Consider the following 20,862-nt stretch of genomic DNA (forward strand, 5'->3'; position numbering starts at 1 on the left):
ATTACTTTTTTTTAGGTGACTTAGATATGAATGAAATGAAAGATTACGTTCCTAAAACAATACAAATTGTGGGAGTTGAAGATGGTGTGCACTACTATGAAGACGGACATTTTTGGATGGAAGTACCGGGATTACTTCCTGAAGAAGAGGAAGAAGATGAATCAAATTATTTTTCTTACATATCTAAACCTAGTAAAATCTCATTTTCTACGGAACCTATGAAAGTATATTCTACTTTCAGCATAACAGAGTATGATCGACGTAACGAAGATGTAGATCCTGTAGCAGCATCTGCAGAATACGAATTAGAGAAACGTGTTGAAAAAATGGACGTTTTTCCAGTGGAATTGGTTAAAGGGTCAGAAGGACTTGGCCTAAGTATCATAGGAATGGGGGTTGGAGCTGATGCAGGTTTAGAAAAATTGGGTAGAAATATATGAATGTTTTTACACGGTGAATATATCTTGTTTTTGCAGGTATATTTGTAAAAACTATAACCGCAAATGGTGCCGCTGCAAAAGATGGAAGAATTCAAGTTAACGATCAAATTATCGAAGTAGATGGAAAAAGTTTAGTTGGGGTAACTCAAGCATATGCGGCTAGTGTTTTAAGAAATACTTCCGGATTGGTAAAGTTTAGTATCGGTCGAGAACGTGATCCAGAAAACAGTGAAGTGGCACAACTGATACGACAATCTTTACAAGCAGATAAAGAAAGAGAAGAGAGACGACAGAAAGCTTTGGAGACCGAGCAACAAAGCGATGCCAGCACTGTTCAATTAACAGGTCAGTACTTTTTCGTTTATCTACTCGTACTTAACTTGAAAACACTTTTTTTATATTATTAGAACTATTGGTTTTTCGTTTGAATGAAGTTTATTTTACTGTATTTAGTTTCAATTTGATATTCAGTCATTATAATAACATGAATAAAATGATAATATCGTGATTCGTTCCTTGAATAACACCTTATAAATACAGCGCAATTGTAAAGTCTAGAACTTATTCGATAAAATTGAAATTGTTTAATTTGTAGCATGTCAAAATGCCACTATTCTTTTGGCCGGTGTAGGAGGCCTAAGAGATCCTACTATTGCTCGCGGGAAAATCAGATCGCTGCTCGAATACCTGGAGCTAGCAGATAACGCACGGCACATGACGCCCACCCTGCCGTAACCTTTTTCGGGACGCTCATTTCGAGATCATTCAGTTTTGTTTGTTTGTTTCGTCAGTCAGTTCATTTTTTTGTTTATCGTTTCGCTTTCGGTTTCACTTTTAGTTTTCTTTCGTGGTTTTCTCTTGTAGAGACTGTGCCAGCCATTTCGGGGCGGCTGGAACAACACACGTTGGCCCCAAAATTTAAGGCTGAGGTGGCTTTACGCCTCTAGGCTGTCTAGCTGCGGCCTATCTTTTTATCGTTCTCTTTTTTCTTATTTCTCCTTTCCTTTTCCTTCAATTCCTCTCTTCTTCTTCTCAGCTTCGGTAACCGTACGGCAAAGTCAGTTCCGTTTCCCTTTTGTTCCCGTGACTTGCCGGAAAATTATCTTCTTCTCTTTTTTTTCCAACCTTCTTCCTTTTGTTCGAGTGTGTCCAAACCTATAAGATCCTGCGGAAAATGGCTGTTACCATCTATCGTGAGATACGCGCGGACTCACCGACACATTGCCGCAACAACATCCGTGAATTTCCCGGTGGGTGATATCCAACGTAAACAAACCGGCGCCATGATCGTCCATCTGCCATTTTAGCGCGCACGTGTAGTACCGCCGGAAATGCTCATTAAGATGCGCTGTTCGTGCAATTATCGGGACGCCTTATTACAGCGGAGAATAAGGTCCAGCTATTTCGTATTGCGCTCTCCTAGATTCGGGGGTAGCGAAAAAAACCTATCGTGAGCGGAAATAAGGGGACTCGGTCGGCGACCGCCGAGCGGGCCGCTGTGCCGCAAGTCGCGGAAAGCGAATTACGTGCGTGGGATCGGGATCCGCAATCATCCCCGAGAGCGGATTGCCGATCGCCATGGTGCTTATCGTCCGGCGCTGCCAGGCTTCGGCGCCGTCGAGGAGCCCGAAGAGTTTACCGCTACCGTTACCGATTACCGAATACCGATATCGAGAGACCCCTCGCCATCCAGAGAGATAGAGGGGTAGTTCGATCCAGTTACCGTACCGTACCGTGAGGGAGTACCGGAAAGTCCTCCTTCAATTTATCGTGGAGCACCCCCTTTCAGCGGAAAGGCGTCGTTCCTCCAGTTCAGTATCGTCATTTCGCTTATGGTCCATTTTGTGAGGACACGTCAGGATCACGCTGTGATGCCGCGCCTGGTGTCGCAAGCGTAGTCGTATCTCGGCGAGTCCTGTAGCGCATCGGGATCATCTGCGAATATCTTCAGTATCGTCGTTCATCCAGACGTAATATCGCTCGCTAGGCCGCTCTTCCAGTGGAATCGTTCGCTAGGTTGATCGTTCGTTAGGTCGGACGTACCGTACCGCAAGTCAATATCGCCTTTAGTACCGTCAGCATCATATCGTTTCCGGCCCAGAACTTAAGGAAACACTTCAAGGTCACGCCGTGACACCTTCGCATCGGAGCCGTACCGTACCGCAAGTCAATAAGGACACTCATTCGAGGGAACAACAGACTCGGCTATAAAGATAAGTCGCCATTTTTTATTTCGGCATTGTTTAATTAAGAAACGCCTCGAATTTCCCGCTTCTCAAGTTTATAGTTCCATGTACATTCATAATTTATTGAGACCTCGCATTTTGTAAGATTTATTTATATTGTTTTGCATTCAAATTTTCACATAAAGTTTAACTTCATTCTCACATGTTTAGTTTCAAAATCTCATTATCGTTCTCATTTAGAAATTTGTAGAAATCAAAATTATCGGAACCTTCCCGAATTTAACTTTTCTTTATTAGAATTCAATCATTCATTTTCGTCAAGGTCATAGCCAGACATCAACCTTGAATATAATTTCATTTCATCCATTTATTCAGTCGTTATAGAATTTTAAGTTCGGAAAGTTTTTTTTAAATAGAAACAATTTTATTTTGTTCGGAGAACCCATTGTAATAATTTAAGTTTTCGGTCCATGGAAAGAAAAGCTTTTCTGGTAACGACCAAATTAAATTTAAGGCCATCTAAGTGTACTGGTTCCACAAGTCTTTTTTTTTAATCCACAAATTACAAACGAACCATTTTCGTTGTCGTGCGAACCAGTACCAGATTAATGAAACCAGTTTAAGTGTCAGAAGTTTTGAGAGAGACCGAATAAACAAATCTTTTTAACTCAAAACTCATTTGTTTTTGAACCCTCCGACAAATAAGAAATGAGCACTTGTCCCGGTAACTGGGCAAGACAAACACCAGCTCAGAAAAAGTAAGTTACCTGGCGCCCATTTTGAACCCATACCCTTGCTCCGAAAAACCCCCTGAGAGCCCGGTGCTGTCATTGGCCCATTTTGGGTCATAAATTAAAAAAGAAAAAACGCTGATAGGTACTTTCGGTGGACAAAAAAAAAACTGGGGCAAAAATGACAACTGTTCAAATTCAAATTTGCATTGTTTAATTCAGGCTTGGTAACAAATAGGTTAACTATGGTATGATGACATAAGACTAAAATTCCACAAAACAGTATTTTTGTTAACGTTTAACTCGTTAGCAATTGCTCGTATACCCTCCCCAAGGCGTTGTCTAACTAGATGTTTTTGGAATTCAGTTAGATTCGGGGTTACAGCTGACCAGATAACTGTCAACAGTGATGGTAAAAGTCAGTTTTATTTTGACTTTATCTTGACTATTAAAAGCTTGATACAAATGTAAGAAATTTTGAGTGTCCCAGTTTATTTTGTCCACCAATCCTACATATTAAATAAAAAAAAGAGAGTGTGTCGTAAAGACGCACGAGAGAAGTGAAACTTTTGTATTACAGGGAAATCAGAATATTGTAAATTATCACTGATAGGTGCAACAGGAGGTGGCTGAGCCGAGGTGCTAGTTGCTGGTTCATTGTCTTTATTATTTACACCGTTTTTTTCACATTCTGAACTGTCACTTCACTCGTACGTTTTCTCTCACGCCACGCTCTTGTTTTTTCTGCGCCTGACTTAAGCATATTTACAACAAAATTGTATATTTTAACGATAACACTAAACAATATCGAAATGCGTAACTCATTGTTCATTTTTAATTAAAAGAGAGGACATTATCGGTAAATGCCGTGAGTGTGACAAACACAGAAGTATACACAATTTTAAGGGGGCCACAAACGCCTTCATTACGCCCTTAAAACATAAATAACTATTGTATCGTGTCAAACAGATTAACTTACATAGACTCCAAATTAAGTGAGATGGAAATATTGACGCAAACGTTGTGCGTTGTGCGTTGTGCGTTTACCCCCACCACTTTTCGTCACACAAAAAGGTTGCCGATCAGAATTTCAAACCCGTCCCATAAAAAGTTTCACTTCAAAAAACACTATTTAAAATAAACATTTTTTTTTGTTCGATCCTGACAGAATTTGAGAATTTTCTCCTGTGTGAACGGATTTTGATTAATGTCACAACTTGTCAAAACGAAACGTCAAGTTAATCTTAAAGATTTTAAGCGATTTGGAGCCTTTAAGAGGCTCGTGGGTCTGTTTTAAACTGACATTATGTTAACTTTAACTTAATACTTGACATCGCTTTATACAACCGGACCTCCTAAATAGTCCTCCAAATACGACTCGTAGTCAATGTTATGCAGATCATTTTTGCGGTGGTGTTACTCATAATCGGCATAACATTGACTACTCGTCGAATAGTTATTCGAATAGTCGAATACGATTCCCAGCCGTAGGACCCGACTTCAAGTCATGGTGGCAAATAGATGTTGCAGCGCAAATGTGTAGCTATCTTTGTCCTACACATCAATTACCAATATGCGTCATCTTTCTCTCTTGCGCCGTTACCATTACAACAAGTGCGACCGTCACAACTTGAAACTTAGTTATTTTACCTGCGATAAAAACTTTTCAGTTTTTTTGAAGAAAGAACGACTGCTGTTCTAATACTAACAGTCTTCACTGTTTTTAATTCGAGTATTTTAATCGAGTATTTGTTTTTGTTATCAGTAGGTAGATACAGAGTGGACCATCGTATGGCATTTTTTAAATTTAACCTATTTAAAATGGTAAAAAAAGAGGGAAAATGGAGGAAATGATCTTCATGGCATAATAATTTTTTTGAAAACAAAATTGATGTGATTATTAAAGCTATCAGTTTTTTTTTGTTCCACTACATCTACGTAATACATTATGATGATATGCAAAACGGAATTTAGATTGGTATAGTGATTGAATAAATCGAATTCTTAAATGACAACCCTCGTTATCTGGTGTCAGGCTGATTTACAACTGTCCCCAGTAAAATTGGTTCTGAGGTACAATCGACACGAGCTATGACGCTATGAGTAATGAGATCCAGGCCCGTACTTAAATCTTCTATGGAATTTAAAACTCGCTAATTTAAATTTTTAAAAGTAACATTGTTAAAACAGCTTTGCATACTCATTCAATGCTAAGCATTGAATTAAGCAAGACATATTACATTTATCTACACTGAACTCCAAAATTAACGCATCACTTTGATTTTTTTAATTAAAAAAGCAAGTTTTGAAACATTAAAAAAATATATTAACAACAATAACAGCTGAACCATGGGAAATATTTTCAACACATTTTCTTACAAAAAAAGCACATAAATGTAAAAAAAAATACAAAAATTCGAAAAGGTAACATCACGAGTAAAAATGAGAAATCGAAAAAACCATCTAAATTTAAAGATTATTTCCTGAAATCTTGTATTGTCTCCTCTAGCGTTAATTACAGCTCGATAACGTTCTGGCATGTTAATGAGGTTTCTGTTATGGTTTTGGCCTATATTTTCCCAAATATCCAGAAGTGCTCTTGTTAGCTGACTGAGGTGATTTGGATGCCCTTCCATTGCGCATAACCGTTTTTTCATATTATTCCATAAGTGGTGAGTTGGGTTGAGGTCAGGGTTACGTGCTGACCACTCCATAACTGAATTTTTAATATTCCCAAATTAGTCGGAAACTACCCTTGCAATATGTGGCCGTCCATTATTCTGCATATAAATGAAGTCTTGCCCTACGAATGGGGCAAATGGTACAACAACAGGTTCCAAGATGTTCGTGATACATCGATGTGCATTTAAATTGCGTCTATCTAAAACCACCAGCTCTGTAGCTACGTCTAAAGATATTCCTATCCATACCATTATTGACCCTCCTCCAAAACTCTCTTTAGTAACGAAATTACATTGCGCAAATTGGTCACCAGGTCGTCTATACACTATTTTACACCAAAAAACTTCCAATATTAATGTTCCAACTCTACTTTTTAACATATGTTGCAGATGTAGTTGCATCCGTTACTTTGAATTACCAATTAATACAAAATTCCCTAGAATTTGAAAATTTAATTTTTTTATTTAAAAATTAAAACAAGGGTGCAAATTCTAAAAAATAACATAAAAAACTTGTTTTATAAGGGCATTGGCGCACTCGTTCCATACAAAACTCCCCTACGGGTCGTTTTCTACACCTGGAACTCGTACGCCAAATCAACCCTTATAAAACTCGTTCTTTAATATACTATTACCTGTCCGTCAGACTCGTATAGACAGAACCTGGATTCATCGAAGACCAAATCTCTGCGCCAATCTTGTTCGACCCAATTGACGTTCTAATGCTTTAAGCAGCCCCTCCGAAGGGCTGCAGTTAACTTGGGTCCAGTAGCTGGTCTTCTCGGATGTATCTGATCCTCCTCGGATGTATCTGATCCTCCTTTAGTCGTTTTCTAACCGTATTTTCACTCAGCCGGAGTGCATATTGTCTAACATGCGATCTTAAAAAATAGGAGAGCAGTGAGAAACCCTTTTCTAATGCTTATTAATCTTAAGTATTGGTCCTGGTGAGGTGTTGTGATTCGTTTTCGGCCTTGTCCAGGCCTCCTTGTGTGCCGTCCAGTCTCTCGACGTCTTCTTAGATACGATAGATTGGTTCCAATCAAAGCGATATGCTTATAGTCCTCTGACTCTTTTCACTCTTATCTAACAAAAGCACTTGCACGGCCTTTTTAAATGCTAAGTTGTTCCTAACATCACCCATGTTAAAAGTAAATTAAGATTTGTTTCAATACTGATTCAATTTTTCAACTGCTATTAAAATAGTAGTTTATTTGACAAGTTTGTGTGTAAATTAGGCCTTTTTTGGCACGCGTGGGCCATTTTAAAACGCGAGTGAAACGAGCGTTTTAAAGGCTCACGAGTGCCAAAAAAGGCCGAATTTACACACGAACGAGTTGAATACAACGTTTTTTGGTTCGACGAGCCCCTTAAAAGCTCCAAATCGTTTAAAATCTTTAAAATTAGCTTGACGTTTCGTTTTGACAAGTTGTGACATTTATCAAAATCCGTTCACATAGGAGAAAATTCTCAAATTCTGACAGTGTCGAACCAAAAAATTATTTTCTAGTAAATTTCAAAATTTAACAAACGATATTTTTGCTCATTTTTGTAAACAGTGGCTGAAAAGTTTAATTACATTTTTGCGCGATTGTACTCTATTTGGTTGTTTACCACGTCTGTTACCAAGATGGTAAGCTCTGTTTACTCGTTGCTAACGATAAACTCGATGGTAAGTAATTTTTGGTGTTCTAGAACGGTAAGTAAAGTTTATTCAAAATTAATCGATTATTATAATAATTTTTATGTAGACAGAAGTTGAAGACAAGATGTGGGGGCACTTTCTGGAAACTCATAAAGCTCTTGTAGTCGGCTTTCCTTGGCGCTGCAATGAAATAGCATTAGCAAACTTGCCGCGACATTGGCATTGTCAAAATTTTCATACCCCGCATTTTCCTTGTCTTCTTGATTAGGTACACATTGAGGCTGTTAGTTTCGAAAATAATACTTCATTTATGTAGACAGAAGTTGAAGACAAGATGTTAGCACTTTCTAGAAACTCACACGGCTCTTGTAGTCGGCTTTCCTTGCTGCTGCAATGAAATAGCATTAGCAAACTTGCCGTGACATTGGCATTGTCAAAATTTTCATACCCCGCATTTTCCTTGTCTTCTTGATTACAAATTGAGATCGTTGGTTTCGAAAATTCTTCATTTATGTAGACGGAAGTTGAAGACAAGATGTTAGCACTTTCTGGAAACTCACACGGCTCTTGTAGTCGGCCTACCTTACCGCTGCAATGAAACAATTTTAATAACAGACTTGCCGAGACATTAGAATTGTCAAAATGTTCATACCCCGGATTTTCCTTGTCTTCTTGATTTCATATTGAGTTCGCTGGTTTCGAAAATTCTTGATTTATGTAGACAGAAGTTGAGGACAAGATGTTAGAGGTATTTTCATGTTTGGTGGCGGAAACAAAAGACTGAGAAATGTCACAAAAATGTATTGTCAGTCTCAAATTTCTCATAAACGCCGCAAAAAGGAATTTCTAGGTAAATTTAAATTTTCGCTAAATAGATTGAAAAAACAAATTCTAAGGAAACCACTTTTTGTCAGTGCTTCAAAAGGAAAAGTTATTCTCATATAATCAAACGTATTACAAATTATTTCTCTAGTTCGACGATGAATAACTTTCTTATTGCCAATTTGCTGCATTTCTGTCGAAATCACGGACGTCTTTGAGAAATTTGACACTGACAATACAAATTTGTGACATTTCTCAGTCGTTTGTTTCCGCCATCAAATATGAAAATATCTCTAGCACTTTCTGGAAACTCACACGGCTCTTGTGGTCGGCATTCCCTGCCGCTGCAATGAAATAATATTAGCGAACTTGCCGCGACATTAGTATTATCAAAATTTTCATACCACAAATTTTCTTTGTCTTCTTAATTACACGTTGAGGTCGTTAGTTTCAAAAATTCTTTATTTGTGACGCACCCCACATTCAAAGTTTCTTCTACAATATCCACTTCGTTTTCGGAATCACTAATATCACTCATTTTACTGCTTGTTTTTCAACACAACTGGCGATATTTGCGCACAAAAACTGCAATGGCGGTAGTTGTTTGCAGATTGCCTTAGATACGCGATACAAAAATCGACATTGTGGCAACACGATGTGAAGGGCGTCGTATCGCATTGCATTCTAGTTAGGAATGTTTTGTAATAAATATTCAATCGCGCAAAAAATCTCATAAGCATGACGAACGTTAATGACAATGTACGGATCTCAGACAATATTGGAGTCGTCGCAAGCTCCTCCTCCAAACAATTGTCTTCGATCCGTACATTGTCATTACCGTTCTTTATACTTAATATACCGAGTGACTATAAATGATTGAAAATTATTTTGTTATGTTGGTAACACATTTGAAATCTTTAGTTGGCAACATCGTTGGCATGACACACGTAATTTTTAAAATTGAAACAAACGTCAAAAAAATCTAAATCGACAATGTACTTCGTGACGTAACCTAACCTAAGTAGAAATGATTGACAGATGAACCACGAGAAGACTTGCACTACCAACTGCATCAGTGTTGTCAATCCACTATTTTCCTTCAATCATTTATAGTCACTCGGTACTATTGTAGCATTATCTATGCTTCTCCTCTATTTTCAGTGTGTATAACAATTTTTTTGCTTTAAAGTAAAACTCTTCAAAAAAACCGAAAAAATTCAAGTGATGCGTTAATGTTGGAGTTCAGTGTAGTTATTTTACCCACTTATTGAAATCCAGGTAAAAACAAGCGACTATTTAAATCCTATCTACTGAAGCGTATTTTCTCGGTTTATTAGATTTGTTAAGTATGTACTAAGAAAAAGGATTAATTTGAAAATTTACTTGCCTGCTTTTATTTCAAGAATTGACCTGATTGTAACAAAATGTTTAGTTTAGTCTTGAACTTCCAACAGTCTGGGCATGCTTTTGAGTTTTTGTTAAGGGTGCCCATCACCCAACGAAATAGCTATTTATGCACCAAGGGCGTTACAACGATGATTACGCCCGGAGAACGATTAATCCAGCTCGAGGGCTTTAGCCCGAGAGATGGATATCGTTCGATGGGCGTAATCATTCGGTGACGCCGTGGTGCATACAAGATTTTATTTTTCACTGTACGTGTTCTTAAAAAAAAAAAAAAAAATTGGCATCTTTGCAATTTTGAATTGATGAGGATGTTATGAATTCATTACGCCCGCTTATTCTTATTACGCCCGTATATTCTTATTACGTCCTGTATTAGTCCCCGGTTGTTATGGACACGTTTACGCCGCGAGGTTTCCGCAAAATCGCGCTCCAAATCATCAAATTTTTAAATAATTAGTGTCTTCTTTACGTGAAAGAGGAACTTTTCAACAAAATACAAAGTCGTTTATCAATCCAACTGTTACCCACGATGTCAAACAAGCCAGAGTGTTAAATTTAGTTGAAAATAATCCCAAAATTGGTAGCAGAGAGATTAGCTCACAAATTGGAGTCAGCAAAACTAGTGTGCTTCGAATTTAAAAAAAAAAACACGTGGAACTTCACCAAGAGTTGCATGGTCAAGATTTTGCAAATCGAGTGGCTTTTTGCGAATGGGCAGAGGAAAGAGTTGTGTTTACCGACGAATGTTGTGTGAAAAATAATGGTGCGGTGAATAAACACAATTTACACTATTGGGCAATACAAAATCCGCATTGGATGACAGAACAAGACATCCAAAATCTTGGTCCCTTAATGTCTGGGGAGGTATTGTCAACAATAGGATTGTGGGTCCATTGAATGGTGAGAGATACACCACCTTTTTGCAAGACGAGCTAAATGATTTGCTAGATGCAATTGTCCCAGTAAATGAAAGGTTTCGGTTGTGGTTCCAACAAGATGGAGTACCTTCACATTCTAGTCGAATAGCCCGGGAAGAATTAAAGCTCCAGTTTGGAGAAAATTGATTGGTAGGGGCGGACCTATACCTTGGCCAGCGAGATCACCTGATCTTGCACCACCAGATTTTTTCGTATGGGCTGCCATCAAAGAACGTGTTTTCCGGGAGAGACCAACAACAAGAGATAATATGAAGGAAAGACTAATTGCTGCCTTCCGCGAATTTATTGATCTGAATGTTGCGGGTACCGTTCAAGCAAATTTTAAGAGACGCTTGCGACTGCATCGAACAGGAAGGTCATCATTTTGAATATCTAATGTAAAATAAAATAAATTAAAAATCAACTATTTGTTTACTTTATCTGAATCTGATTAACAAATAGTATAATATACTATTTTATCTACTTTGCTTTACTAATCTCTGAAATTTCGGCTGCCCAAGCTTTCATATTAGACTAGGGACTTTCTCGTGGGTTGGGAATAGACATTTTTCACAAAAATGTAAGGTTATATTTACTAAATTTACCTCGTATAGTCGTTTTCAATGACATCCGTGCTGTCAATATGACAGTATGTTGGCATCACTGGCTGTTTCAGTTTAATAATTTTGAATTTCCTAATTTGGCAATTTACCTTGACGGGGCAAATTGACAAATTCAAATTATTTCCGACAAATCAAAGAAAATATGTGGTCTGATTCGGATTCCGAGCATGACTTAGTTTAATAACCATGTTTTACACCATGTTGAAGATTTAGTTCTTGTTTGTTGTAGATGTTTCACGAAATATAAATTTTCTTTTACCATAACCTAGATTTCTTGTTTGACATTTTTTCAACTAGAATTTGCTTATACTCTGAATTCTGGTTATGGATTTGTGTGTACAATCTGCAACAACATATTAAAAATGACACTGACAGCACGGATGTCGTTGAAAACGACTATAGCTTCATTCGTTACTTTGACGCCTGACGTCAAACGGCTGATGTTACCGATATAACAATTTAAGCTAAAAGTTACCAAAAATAGTTTAATAATATGCTTCATTATTAAACTGTTTTCGGTATAATAATGAGCCTATTTGTAACTCAAAGTAGATAATAGTATATTATACACCAAGGTGAAGAAGTTCATGATTATAGCCAGAGTGCCAAGATTAAAGCCCGAGGCGTGCCGAGGGTTCTAAAACGCGAAGGCTATAAGGGACTTCTTCACCGTGGTTTATATACTATTTTTTTCACTACTAGATACGTTAAAACCCTTTCTGATAATAATTATTAATCAAATTATTTTGTCTGATGCGACGATCCGAGTTCTCATTTTTCAAGGGTTGCTGTGAAAATCGTCTACGTTAACCAATGAAATCAACGAAAATCTTTCGTTGCTAAGTGACGGCTGTTCATTATTGACCTTGGTTAATAATGAAAATTATTATTAACCTAGGGAGAGAAATTCTACTTCTGGGGTCGCTTCGAGAGTCAATAATAACGCCTTCTGAGACTAGTAGTGAAAAAAAAAAAATTAAGTCGCGCTTCTCATCTCAAGCAATCGGGAAGGACAGGTAGTGGCGTCTCTCCTTCGTCTTTCTTATTTCAGGTGCGCCAGATTCAAATTTGAAATTGGCGCTAACACTATTATCAAGTGGAAATCGTTTCGAAGCTATAGGACCATCAAAATTCTACCGATGTAATTTTTCTTGTATATCTTTTGTTACTTCAAACTGTAAATGTCAGTGTCATACATTGATGTCTTATGACCGCATTCAGAATTCCAAACTTTGTTCAAATCAAATACGAGGAAAAAGTGTGGCGCGGCATTAAAAAAAAAAACTGTCGAAGACGTTATAGTGCGAAACAAAAATGATCGAATAATGACAGTGATCTTAAAGATGTACCTTTAAACAAGAAGGTTGACTCGTCTGACAATTCCGATTTTATCCAACTATTTAAAATTGTCCCATATTTATCTGAACATGACTGTACAGTTGGTTGCGAAAAAAACGGGAAAAGAAAATGTTCCTAATGTAAATTTGGTTTCGTCCATTTGTCAATTAATTGTCTACTTGACAATACTATCAAATAATTTTTAAAAATGTCATTGAATTTTTATCTGAACATGACTGTACAGTTGGTTGCGAAAAAAACGGGAAAAGAAAATTTTCCTAATGTAAATTTGGTTTCGTCCATTTGTCAATTAATTGTCTACTTGACAATACTATCAAATAATTTTTAAAAATGTCATTGAATTTTTACCATAATTCTAACCTATCTCTCGTAAGAAGGTTTCACACTATGAAAAAATTGTAAAAATGTGTCAATTGTATTTTCACAGTTACCGTTTTTTTTGCAACCAACTGTACATACATATACTACGCCTTTACATCGGTATTGTTTTTGTACTGGAAAATTAATGGTGTAAGTGTAAACGATTATTGTTACTTTTGTAGGTTCTGCAAATACAAGTGTGTCCGATGGTCCTACTAGCCCAGTAGTGAATACCGAAAAAATGATGGACATAGATCAAAATGCCGACATAGAATCATTGAAAACGCTCTTGCAAGAAGTAAGTGCAGTTCTTTAAGTATGTATAGGCATTAATAAATGACGCTTTTTAATTTGTACACTGCTGTGCAGAAAGATCGCGTACACTTCAAAAATCAATCAATCAAGTTTTCGAGCAATTTGTGATTTGTATACAGGGTCATTCTAAAATAAGTTTAAAAAAAACCGGTAATTCCTATTGAAGTTTTTTCGTTTTCGAGATACAAATGATTGAAAGTTTGGTCAAAATTGCTAGTACGCTGCAAGTTAAAGATGATTAATTGATTGTCCTGGTAGTTTAGCAACAATAATAATCAAAGGTAAAGGATGCCCGTCAGTCACAAACGTGATATTACTCATTTAGATCATTTGCATTGAAACATTTAGAAAGCAGTGCGCTTGCACCTACGACTTTATTGTGGAGTTGATGTAACAGTGGTTGCTACTGAAGTGAACAAATTCGAACAAATTTTCCCATGTTCATAGGCATCGAAAATACAAGGAGATGGGGGTAGTTTCCATCCTTTTAATTTCACTCCCAGAAGTCATTTACGCAAAATTATTTCGTGCCAATGATACTCCACATTTTTTTCCAAACTTATTTCAAAATCACCCTGTATGTGGATTTTAACATTATATTTGTAAATATGTAGGTTAAAACTGTTGGTGAGATTGGACCGTATGATTATTATTATTATTTAGCTAATGAAAGGCTTAACGAATGGGAAATCATACGACCTATTGTCACTATATCATTTGTTATTAGGAAAATGAAGCAGTTGTTTGACACTGAAAAATAATAAGTCTAAACTAATGTAGACCGACACAGCGAAAAATAGGTGTACGCGATTTTTCAGCACAGCAGTGTACATTTTAATCGTACACTGACCAGCACAAAAAACGACTCACTTTGAATTTTATTAATATAATTAAGTAATTCATTGTCTTAGATTTTTTTTTTGATATCATGTTTAGTTCAGTCAATATAAACATTCGACCTTGCAAAAGGTCATGTAGTTCTGATTTTTTAATATGTTCTTTGGACTTCAGCCAAGAGTAAAAAACCAAATTTGCAACTTCGAAAGACTTGTGCGCGCTGCGTGGTAGTCGAAGAACAGCAAAATTTTCGCACTATTTTCAGTTTTTGCTCAATATCTCTTAAGATATGAGTCTAACAGAAAAAGTTGAAGTTATCTTTTTTAAACTAGATTAAATTCAATTCAATTTGAGGCCTAAGCAAACTTTGTGCGCCCAGCAGTTTCCGACATACATCTCTTCAAATATTGGGTATTTTTTCCAAGAAGTGAAATTTTTTTGTTTATTTCTCTTTTTTTATTAAATATCGTCAAAAATACTCGCCCCATGAGAAAAGTCAAGGGCAATGAACTTGAAGCGTATTTATTTAGCTTTAAACTGAGATCTGATGGGCAGCTGCAGGTCCAATGCTTCTCTAAAAAGTGGCATATAACCCAAAACCTCGAAAAAGGGGAATTTGGGAAAAATAAATGAAAACAAGTTTTCAGCGCATCAAACATCACGTATAGGGCCTAAACCGATCAAATACGTTATTTTAACGTAATTTAGTATGTGTGGTTAACAACTTGAAGGGAGTCTGTGAAGTCGGTGGAGAAATACTGCCCTCAGCGCCAGACTTGTTCTGATTGTATGGAAAATCATCAACTACCCCAAATATGCTCCTTTGGAACGGGTTCATTAAGCAGGTGACAAGTTGTCTTGATTTTTATGGCTCATTTACCCGCACCCCACCTACTGATTACGATACAGTATTTATATCACTTTTTGAAGCCAGTGAGAGAAGTAAAGGTCATTTTCAAAAAACCTGCTTCGTTACTTTTGATCAACCACTGTTCTTTAAGGCGAGAGATATTGTTGAGGGTGGCCAACATTCTGAGTTAAGCTGCGTGGTTGTGAGGCTTGGAGACTTCCATCTCCTCATGACATTCATGGGTTGTATCGGTGCAATAATGGCATGGAGTTGCTTGAAGGCGCTATTTATGACTATTTATACAGATCACAGGCCTGGACAAGATGCTGAATGGTCATGCCTATTCATGAGCAGTACGAGCACACATTTTGACTAATCTGATATTGGCTGGCACTATTTTGGATGAGGTAGACTTGACTGGGAAAGAAAGAGCCGAAACTGAGAATAAGCTACGTGAGAGTGAGAGGTCTCTCATCTTGTTTGTAAAGGAAAATAGGACTTACCAAAGCCTAAGAGCCAAATTCAAAACTGCATTGCATAATTTGGAAGATAATCAAAGCTGTGGGACCAGTATTTTCACACGTCTACTCCCGTAAAACTATTCATCCACGCAGAGCGTCAGGGTGATTAAGAACCTTCATCTGTATACTATCGATAAAATGCTACCTTGTTTTCATTCAGTTGGTCACTATTTCTTCACAAAGAGTGCCCACTTCTATTTGCAAGATATGATGGCTCTAGAACAGCGGATGGATCCAACTGAGTTTAAGATATTGATAGAACAAAATTTTACAATCCGCCGATTCGATAAATTTTGGCCCGGCCTATGGTCAGATTTGATTGCTGATGCGGTTTATGAAAAACTACGGTGGATTGGCACATGTGCGTAGAATCTTCAGCAGTGAGCTAGCACAGTGGACCGTAAAAATGGGGTTCATGATAAACATACTTGTATATATATGCCAGGACATGTACCCGCCGGAGCTCATATTAAAGCGCGCCAATGAATGAGAGGAAAATAATTCTTGGTCGATCAAAATCAAGACCACTTGTCACCTGCTCCATGAACCCGTTCCAAACGAGCATACTTGGGGTGTTCGATGATTTTCCATACAATCAGAACCAGAACAAGTCTGGCGCTGAGGGCAGTATTTCTCCACCAACTTCACAGACTCTTTCAAGTTGTTAACCACACATACTAAATTACGTTAAAATAACTTATTTGATCGGTTTAGGCGCTATACGTGATGTTTGATGCGCTGAAAACTTGTTTTCATTTATTTTTTCCAAATTCCATTTTTCGAGGTTTTGGGTTATATGCCACTTTTGAGAGAAGCATTGGACCTGCAGCTGCCCGCCAGATCTCAATTTAAAGCTAAATAAATACACTTCAAGTTCATTGCCTATGACTTTTCTCATGGGGCGAGTATTTTTGACGATATTTAATAAAATAAGAGACGTAAACAAAAAATTTTCACTTCTTGGAAAAAATACCCAATATTTGAAGAGCTCTATCTCGGAAACTACTGCATGCACAAAGTTCACTTGGGCCTCTAACTATAGCAAATTTAATCTAGTTTAAAAAAGGTAACTTCAACTTTTTCTGTGAGACTCATGTCTTAGGAGATATTGAGCAAAAACTGAAAATAGTGCAAACACACGCAGCGCGCACAAGTCTTTCGAAGTTGCAAATTTGGTGTTTTACTCTTGGCTGAGATCGGTCCGATTCGAGCAGTCGAAGCGAGCGGACCTGTTTTACGGCGCGCGATAAGATAAGCGGCAAGTAAAAACGAGGTAGAATGAAAAAAAGTGATAGTGAAAGCGAGAGAGACGAAGATCACAAAAGGAAAAGAGAAGAAGGACGAGAATCAGAAGAGAGGATTAACCCATTTCGGAAAAGTAAAAAAGTGGAAAGATCACCTGTTAAAAAGGCAATGGATCAGGAAATGAAAAAGATGTTGGAAAAAATTATGGAGGATGTAGGGGAGATAAAGGAAGAGAATCGGAAGATGAGCCGGGAATTGGAACAACTGAAAAGTATGATGCGTGAAAAGGAAGAAAAATGGGAAAGAGAAAAGATGGAATTAAAAGAAAAAATGACAAAATTGGAGGAGAAAATGGAAGAGCAGGAAAAAAGAGTGAGAAAAAAGAATATTGTCGTAACGGGACTGGATGAAGAGGAATGTGAGAACGAGAAGAAACTGGAAAAATGGATGAAGGCAGAATTAGAGGTTGAAGTAAGGGTGAAAGAGATGTATAAAATAAATGGAGGAAAAATGATTGTGGCAGAACTTGAGAGCTGGGGGGAAAAACGGAAAGTTATGGAAAATAAAAGGAAACTAAGAGAAAAAAAAGGAAAGAGAGTGTACATAGAAGATGATATGACAAAAAAGGAGAGAGACACACAGAAGAAATTAAGAACGCTAGCCAAAGAAGAGCGAGAAAAAGGACTGCGGGTGAAAGTGGGTTATAAAAAGATATGGATAGAGGGAAAAGGTTTTAGGTGGGATGAAGAAAACGGGAAGTTACATACAGCAAATTTTTGAATAAGAGCGTAAGAAAAAGACGACAGGGCAGAAAAGGGAAAACGAACATGGAGAGGAATAAAGGAGAAAACGAGCAAATAACAATAGTATTCTGGAATGTAGCGGGAATAAAAAATAAAGAGAATGAGTTTTGGAAGTATTTGGGAGAATTTGACGTAGTGGGATTGGTAGAAACGTGGGTGGAAGAAAAAGGCTGGGAAAGATTGGAAAAGAGAATGCCGAGAGAGTTTGAGTGGAAGTGTCAATATGCAGAGAGGGAAAGCAAGAAAGGGAGAGCGAAAGGTGGGATAATAATGGGTGTGAAAAAGGGACTGGAAGAAGAAAACGGATCTGGAGTAAAAGAAGAAAGAGGGTTTATGGAAAGAACGGTAAAAAGAAAACAGAGAAAATGGAGAATTGTAACAATATACAGCAGAAGTATGAAAGAAACGAAGAGAATAATAGAAGAGCGAGTAAAAGAGCAGGAAGAAGGAACTCTGGTGATTGGGGGGGATTTTAATGCAAGAATTGGGGGAAAAGGAAGGCGGATGGAAGAACAACAAGCAACAATAGAAAGAAGACCAACAAAAGATGGAATAGAAAACGCAGAAGGGAGAGAACTGGTTAGCTTAGTAGAAGAAAGAGGATGGGACGTACTTAATGGAAACTGCATAGGAGACGAGAAAGGGGAGTACACGTATATTGGATCGAGAGGGGAGACAGTTATTGATTATGTTATGGTGAATGAAGAAGCATGGGATAAAATAGAAGAATTTAAGGTGGGAGAAAGAGTGGAGTCGGATCATATGCCATTGGAAGTGAGGACAAAAGGAAGAGAGAAAGAGAGAAGTATGAAGGATGTTAAAAGAAAAATTGTGAAGAATATTTGGACGGAAGAAGGAAAAGAAAAGTATAGAGCAAGACTTAGGGAGGCAAAATACGAAGAAGGAGAAATAAACGAAAAAGTGAGGGAGCTGAGCGAGAACGTAAAAAATGCAACAGAAAAAAAAGAGATAGAGATAAGAGAGAAGATGGGGCTGTGGAAAAACGAGTGGTGGGATAAAGAATGCAGGGAAGGGAAGCAAGCAGCAAGAAAGAAACTCAGAAATTGGAAAAAAGAAAAAGCAACGAAGGAAGAGTACAAGAGAGCACGCAAGAGGTACAAATTAGTATGCAAAGAGAAGAAGGAAAAGAAACGGATGGAAGAAGAAATGAAGATGAAAGGTATAAAGACGGAAGAAGAGGTGTGGAGATACATAAATAGGGAAAGAAAGAAAAAAGGAGAAATAGTGAGTGATAGAATTACTATGGAGGAATGGAGAAAGTACTTCAGTGAGTTGTTGGGGGGTGAGGAAAACAGACAAGAAAAGGAAAAGAGACAACACAGAGTGGGAGAAATAGAAGAGATAACAAGAGAAGAATTAGAGCAACAACTAAGAAAACTGAAAAGGAAAAAGGCACCGGGGAGGGACGGTATACAGAACGAATCGTGGATGTATGGAACTGAAAGGGAAGTTGATAGGTTGTTAGAGATAATGAATGGAGTGTGGAAGGGAGAGGGCTTCCCCCAGGAGTGGAAGGAGGGGATAATATGCCCCATATATAAGAAAGGAGAAAAGGATACAGCCAGCAATTACAGGGGGATCACGCTCCTTAATACGGCATATAAGGTATACGCGATGATTGTGGAAGAAAGACTGATGAAGGAAATGAATGAGCGGGGTGCGTTACCAGACGGGCAGGCGGGATTTAGGAAAGGTAGAGGGACTATGGACAACGTATATATCTTGAATCATATAATAGGAAATGAGATAAAAAAGAGGGGTAGCAAGATATATGCATTTTTTGTAGACCTGAAGGCGGCTTTTGATAATGTGGAAAGAGACTTACTGTGGGAATACTTGAGAAAGAAAGGGATAAATGAGCATCTGGTAACAAAAATAGAAGAGATATATGAAGAGACGATAAGTAGAGTGAGAGTGGATGGAAGAGTGAGTGAATGTTTCAAGACGTATAAGGGAGTAAGACAAGGTTGTCCACTAAGCCCCAGCCTGTTTGCAGCGTTTATAGGAGATATAGAGGAGATGTTCAGGAAGGGGCAGGCAGGGGGGGTCGTGGTGGGCAAAGAAAAAGTGTGGTCTTTGGCATACGCGGATGATTTGGTGGTGCTAGCGAGAGAGGAGAAAGGTATGAAAGAAATGTTGGGAAATATGGAGAAATATATGAGGAGGAAAAAGTTGACGGTGAATGTAGAGAAATCCAAGATGATGGTGTTTAGAAAGGGGGGTGGTAGGAGAAAAATAAATGAGTGGAGATGGGAAAAGGATAAAATTGAAGAAGTGAAAGAATTTAAGTATTTAGGTTATGTGATGAATGAAAGAAACACAGCAGCAGCACATGTGAGAGAGTTAGTGAAAAAAGCGAATAAGATAATAGGAGCGGTATGGGGGATAGGAGAGAGAAAATTTGGACATGACTTTAGAAGGAGAATAATGATGTTTGATAGTCTGGTGAAAAGCGTGATGATGTATGGAGCGGAAATATGGGGATGGAGAGAGCAAGAAGGGTTGGAAGGGGTGCAAGGAAAATATTTGAAATGGGTGCTAGGAGTAGATAGAGAGACACCGGGCTATATAGTGATGGAGGAAACAAAAAGGGATGGAATAAGAATAGAAGCAGGAAAGAGAGCAATAAGATTTGAGGAGAGGTTGATAGAGAGAGGAGAGTGTAGAATTTTGCAAGAGTGTCTGAAAGAAAAAAGGAAAGAAATAGGAAAAGGGGTATGGAAAGAGAGGGAGGCATATTTCGAAAGAAATGGTTATGCAGGAGCGGAGATAGAAAGAATGCGAGAGGGAGGCAGAGCAATGACATATGAATTGGTGCAGAGAGACAGAGATGTGCAAGTGCAGGAAAGAAGAACGAGAATTAGGGAATCTAGGTACAATGGGAAGTATGAAAAAATAATAACGGAAGAACTACCAAAGTACCTAGGAAGAGAGAGTAGAAAGGAGAGAGTGATAATAGCAAGATTTAGGTGTGGAAATGAGGAGAGAGAGAATAAATATTGGAATGAGGATAGGATTAGAGTGTGCAGGATGTGTGGAGAAAAAAAGGAGACGATAGAACATATGTTGAATGAATGCGTAGAATTGAGAGAGAGAGAG

At 37.8% G+C, this 20,862-nt stretch overlaps 1 protein-coding gene and 1 long non-coding RNA gene across 10 annotated transcripts in view; one reads left to right on the top strand and one right to left on the bottom strand.

Moving 5' to 3' along the window:
- Positions 1 to 20,862, top strand: part of Spn (Spinophilin) — a 166,421-nt gene that overhangs the window by 96,928 nt on the left and 48,631 nt on the right. For all 8 annotated transcript variants that reach the window (XM_069036634.1, XM_069036635.1, XM_069036639.1 and 5 more), the window contains exons 7-9: positions 16 to 426; positions 477 to 785; positions 13,354 to 13,469. In XM_069036634.1, coding sequence (XP_068892735.1) covers positions 16 to 426; positions 477 to 785; positions 13,354 to 13,469 — 836 coding nt within the window. The remainder of the gene's footprint in view (positions 1 to 15; positions 427 to 476; positions 786 to 13,353; positions 13,470 to 20,862) is intronic.
- On the bottom strand, positions 7,273 to 9,920 carry LOC138122378 (uncharacterized). Of its 2 annotated transcripts, none has more exons than XR_011156465.1 (5): positions 8,910 to 9,920; positions 8,336 to 8,849; positions 8,132 to 8,272; positions 7,924 to 8,071; positions 7,273 to 7,863 (listed from the first exon to the last, which is right to left on the bottom strand). It is a non-coding gene; the product is annotated as an uncharacterized lncRNA (long non-coding RNA). The 2 variants fall into 2 exon arrangements; XR_011156464.1 differs by having other exon boundaries at positions 7,274 to 7,863; positions 7,924 to 8,068; positions 8,910 to 9,919.

The sequence above is a fragment of the Tenebrio molitor genome, chromosome 1, assembly GCF_963966145.1.
Source record: "Tenebrio molitor chromosome 1, icTenMoli1.1, whole genome shotgun sequence".
Classification (NCBI taxonomy): domain Eukaryota; kingdom Metazoa; phylum Arthropoda; class Insecta; order Coleoptera; family Tenebrionidae; genus Tenebrio; species Tenebrio molitor.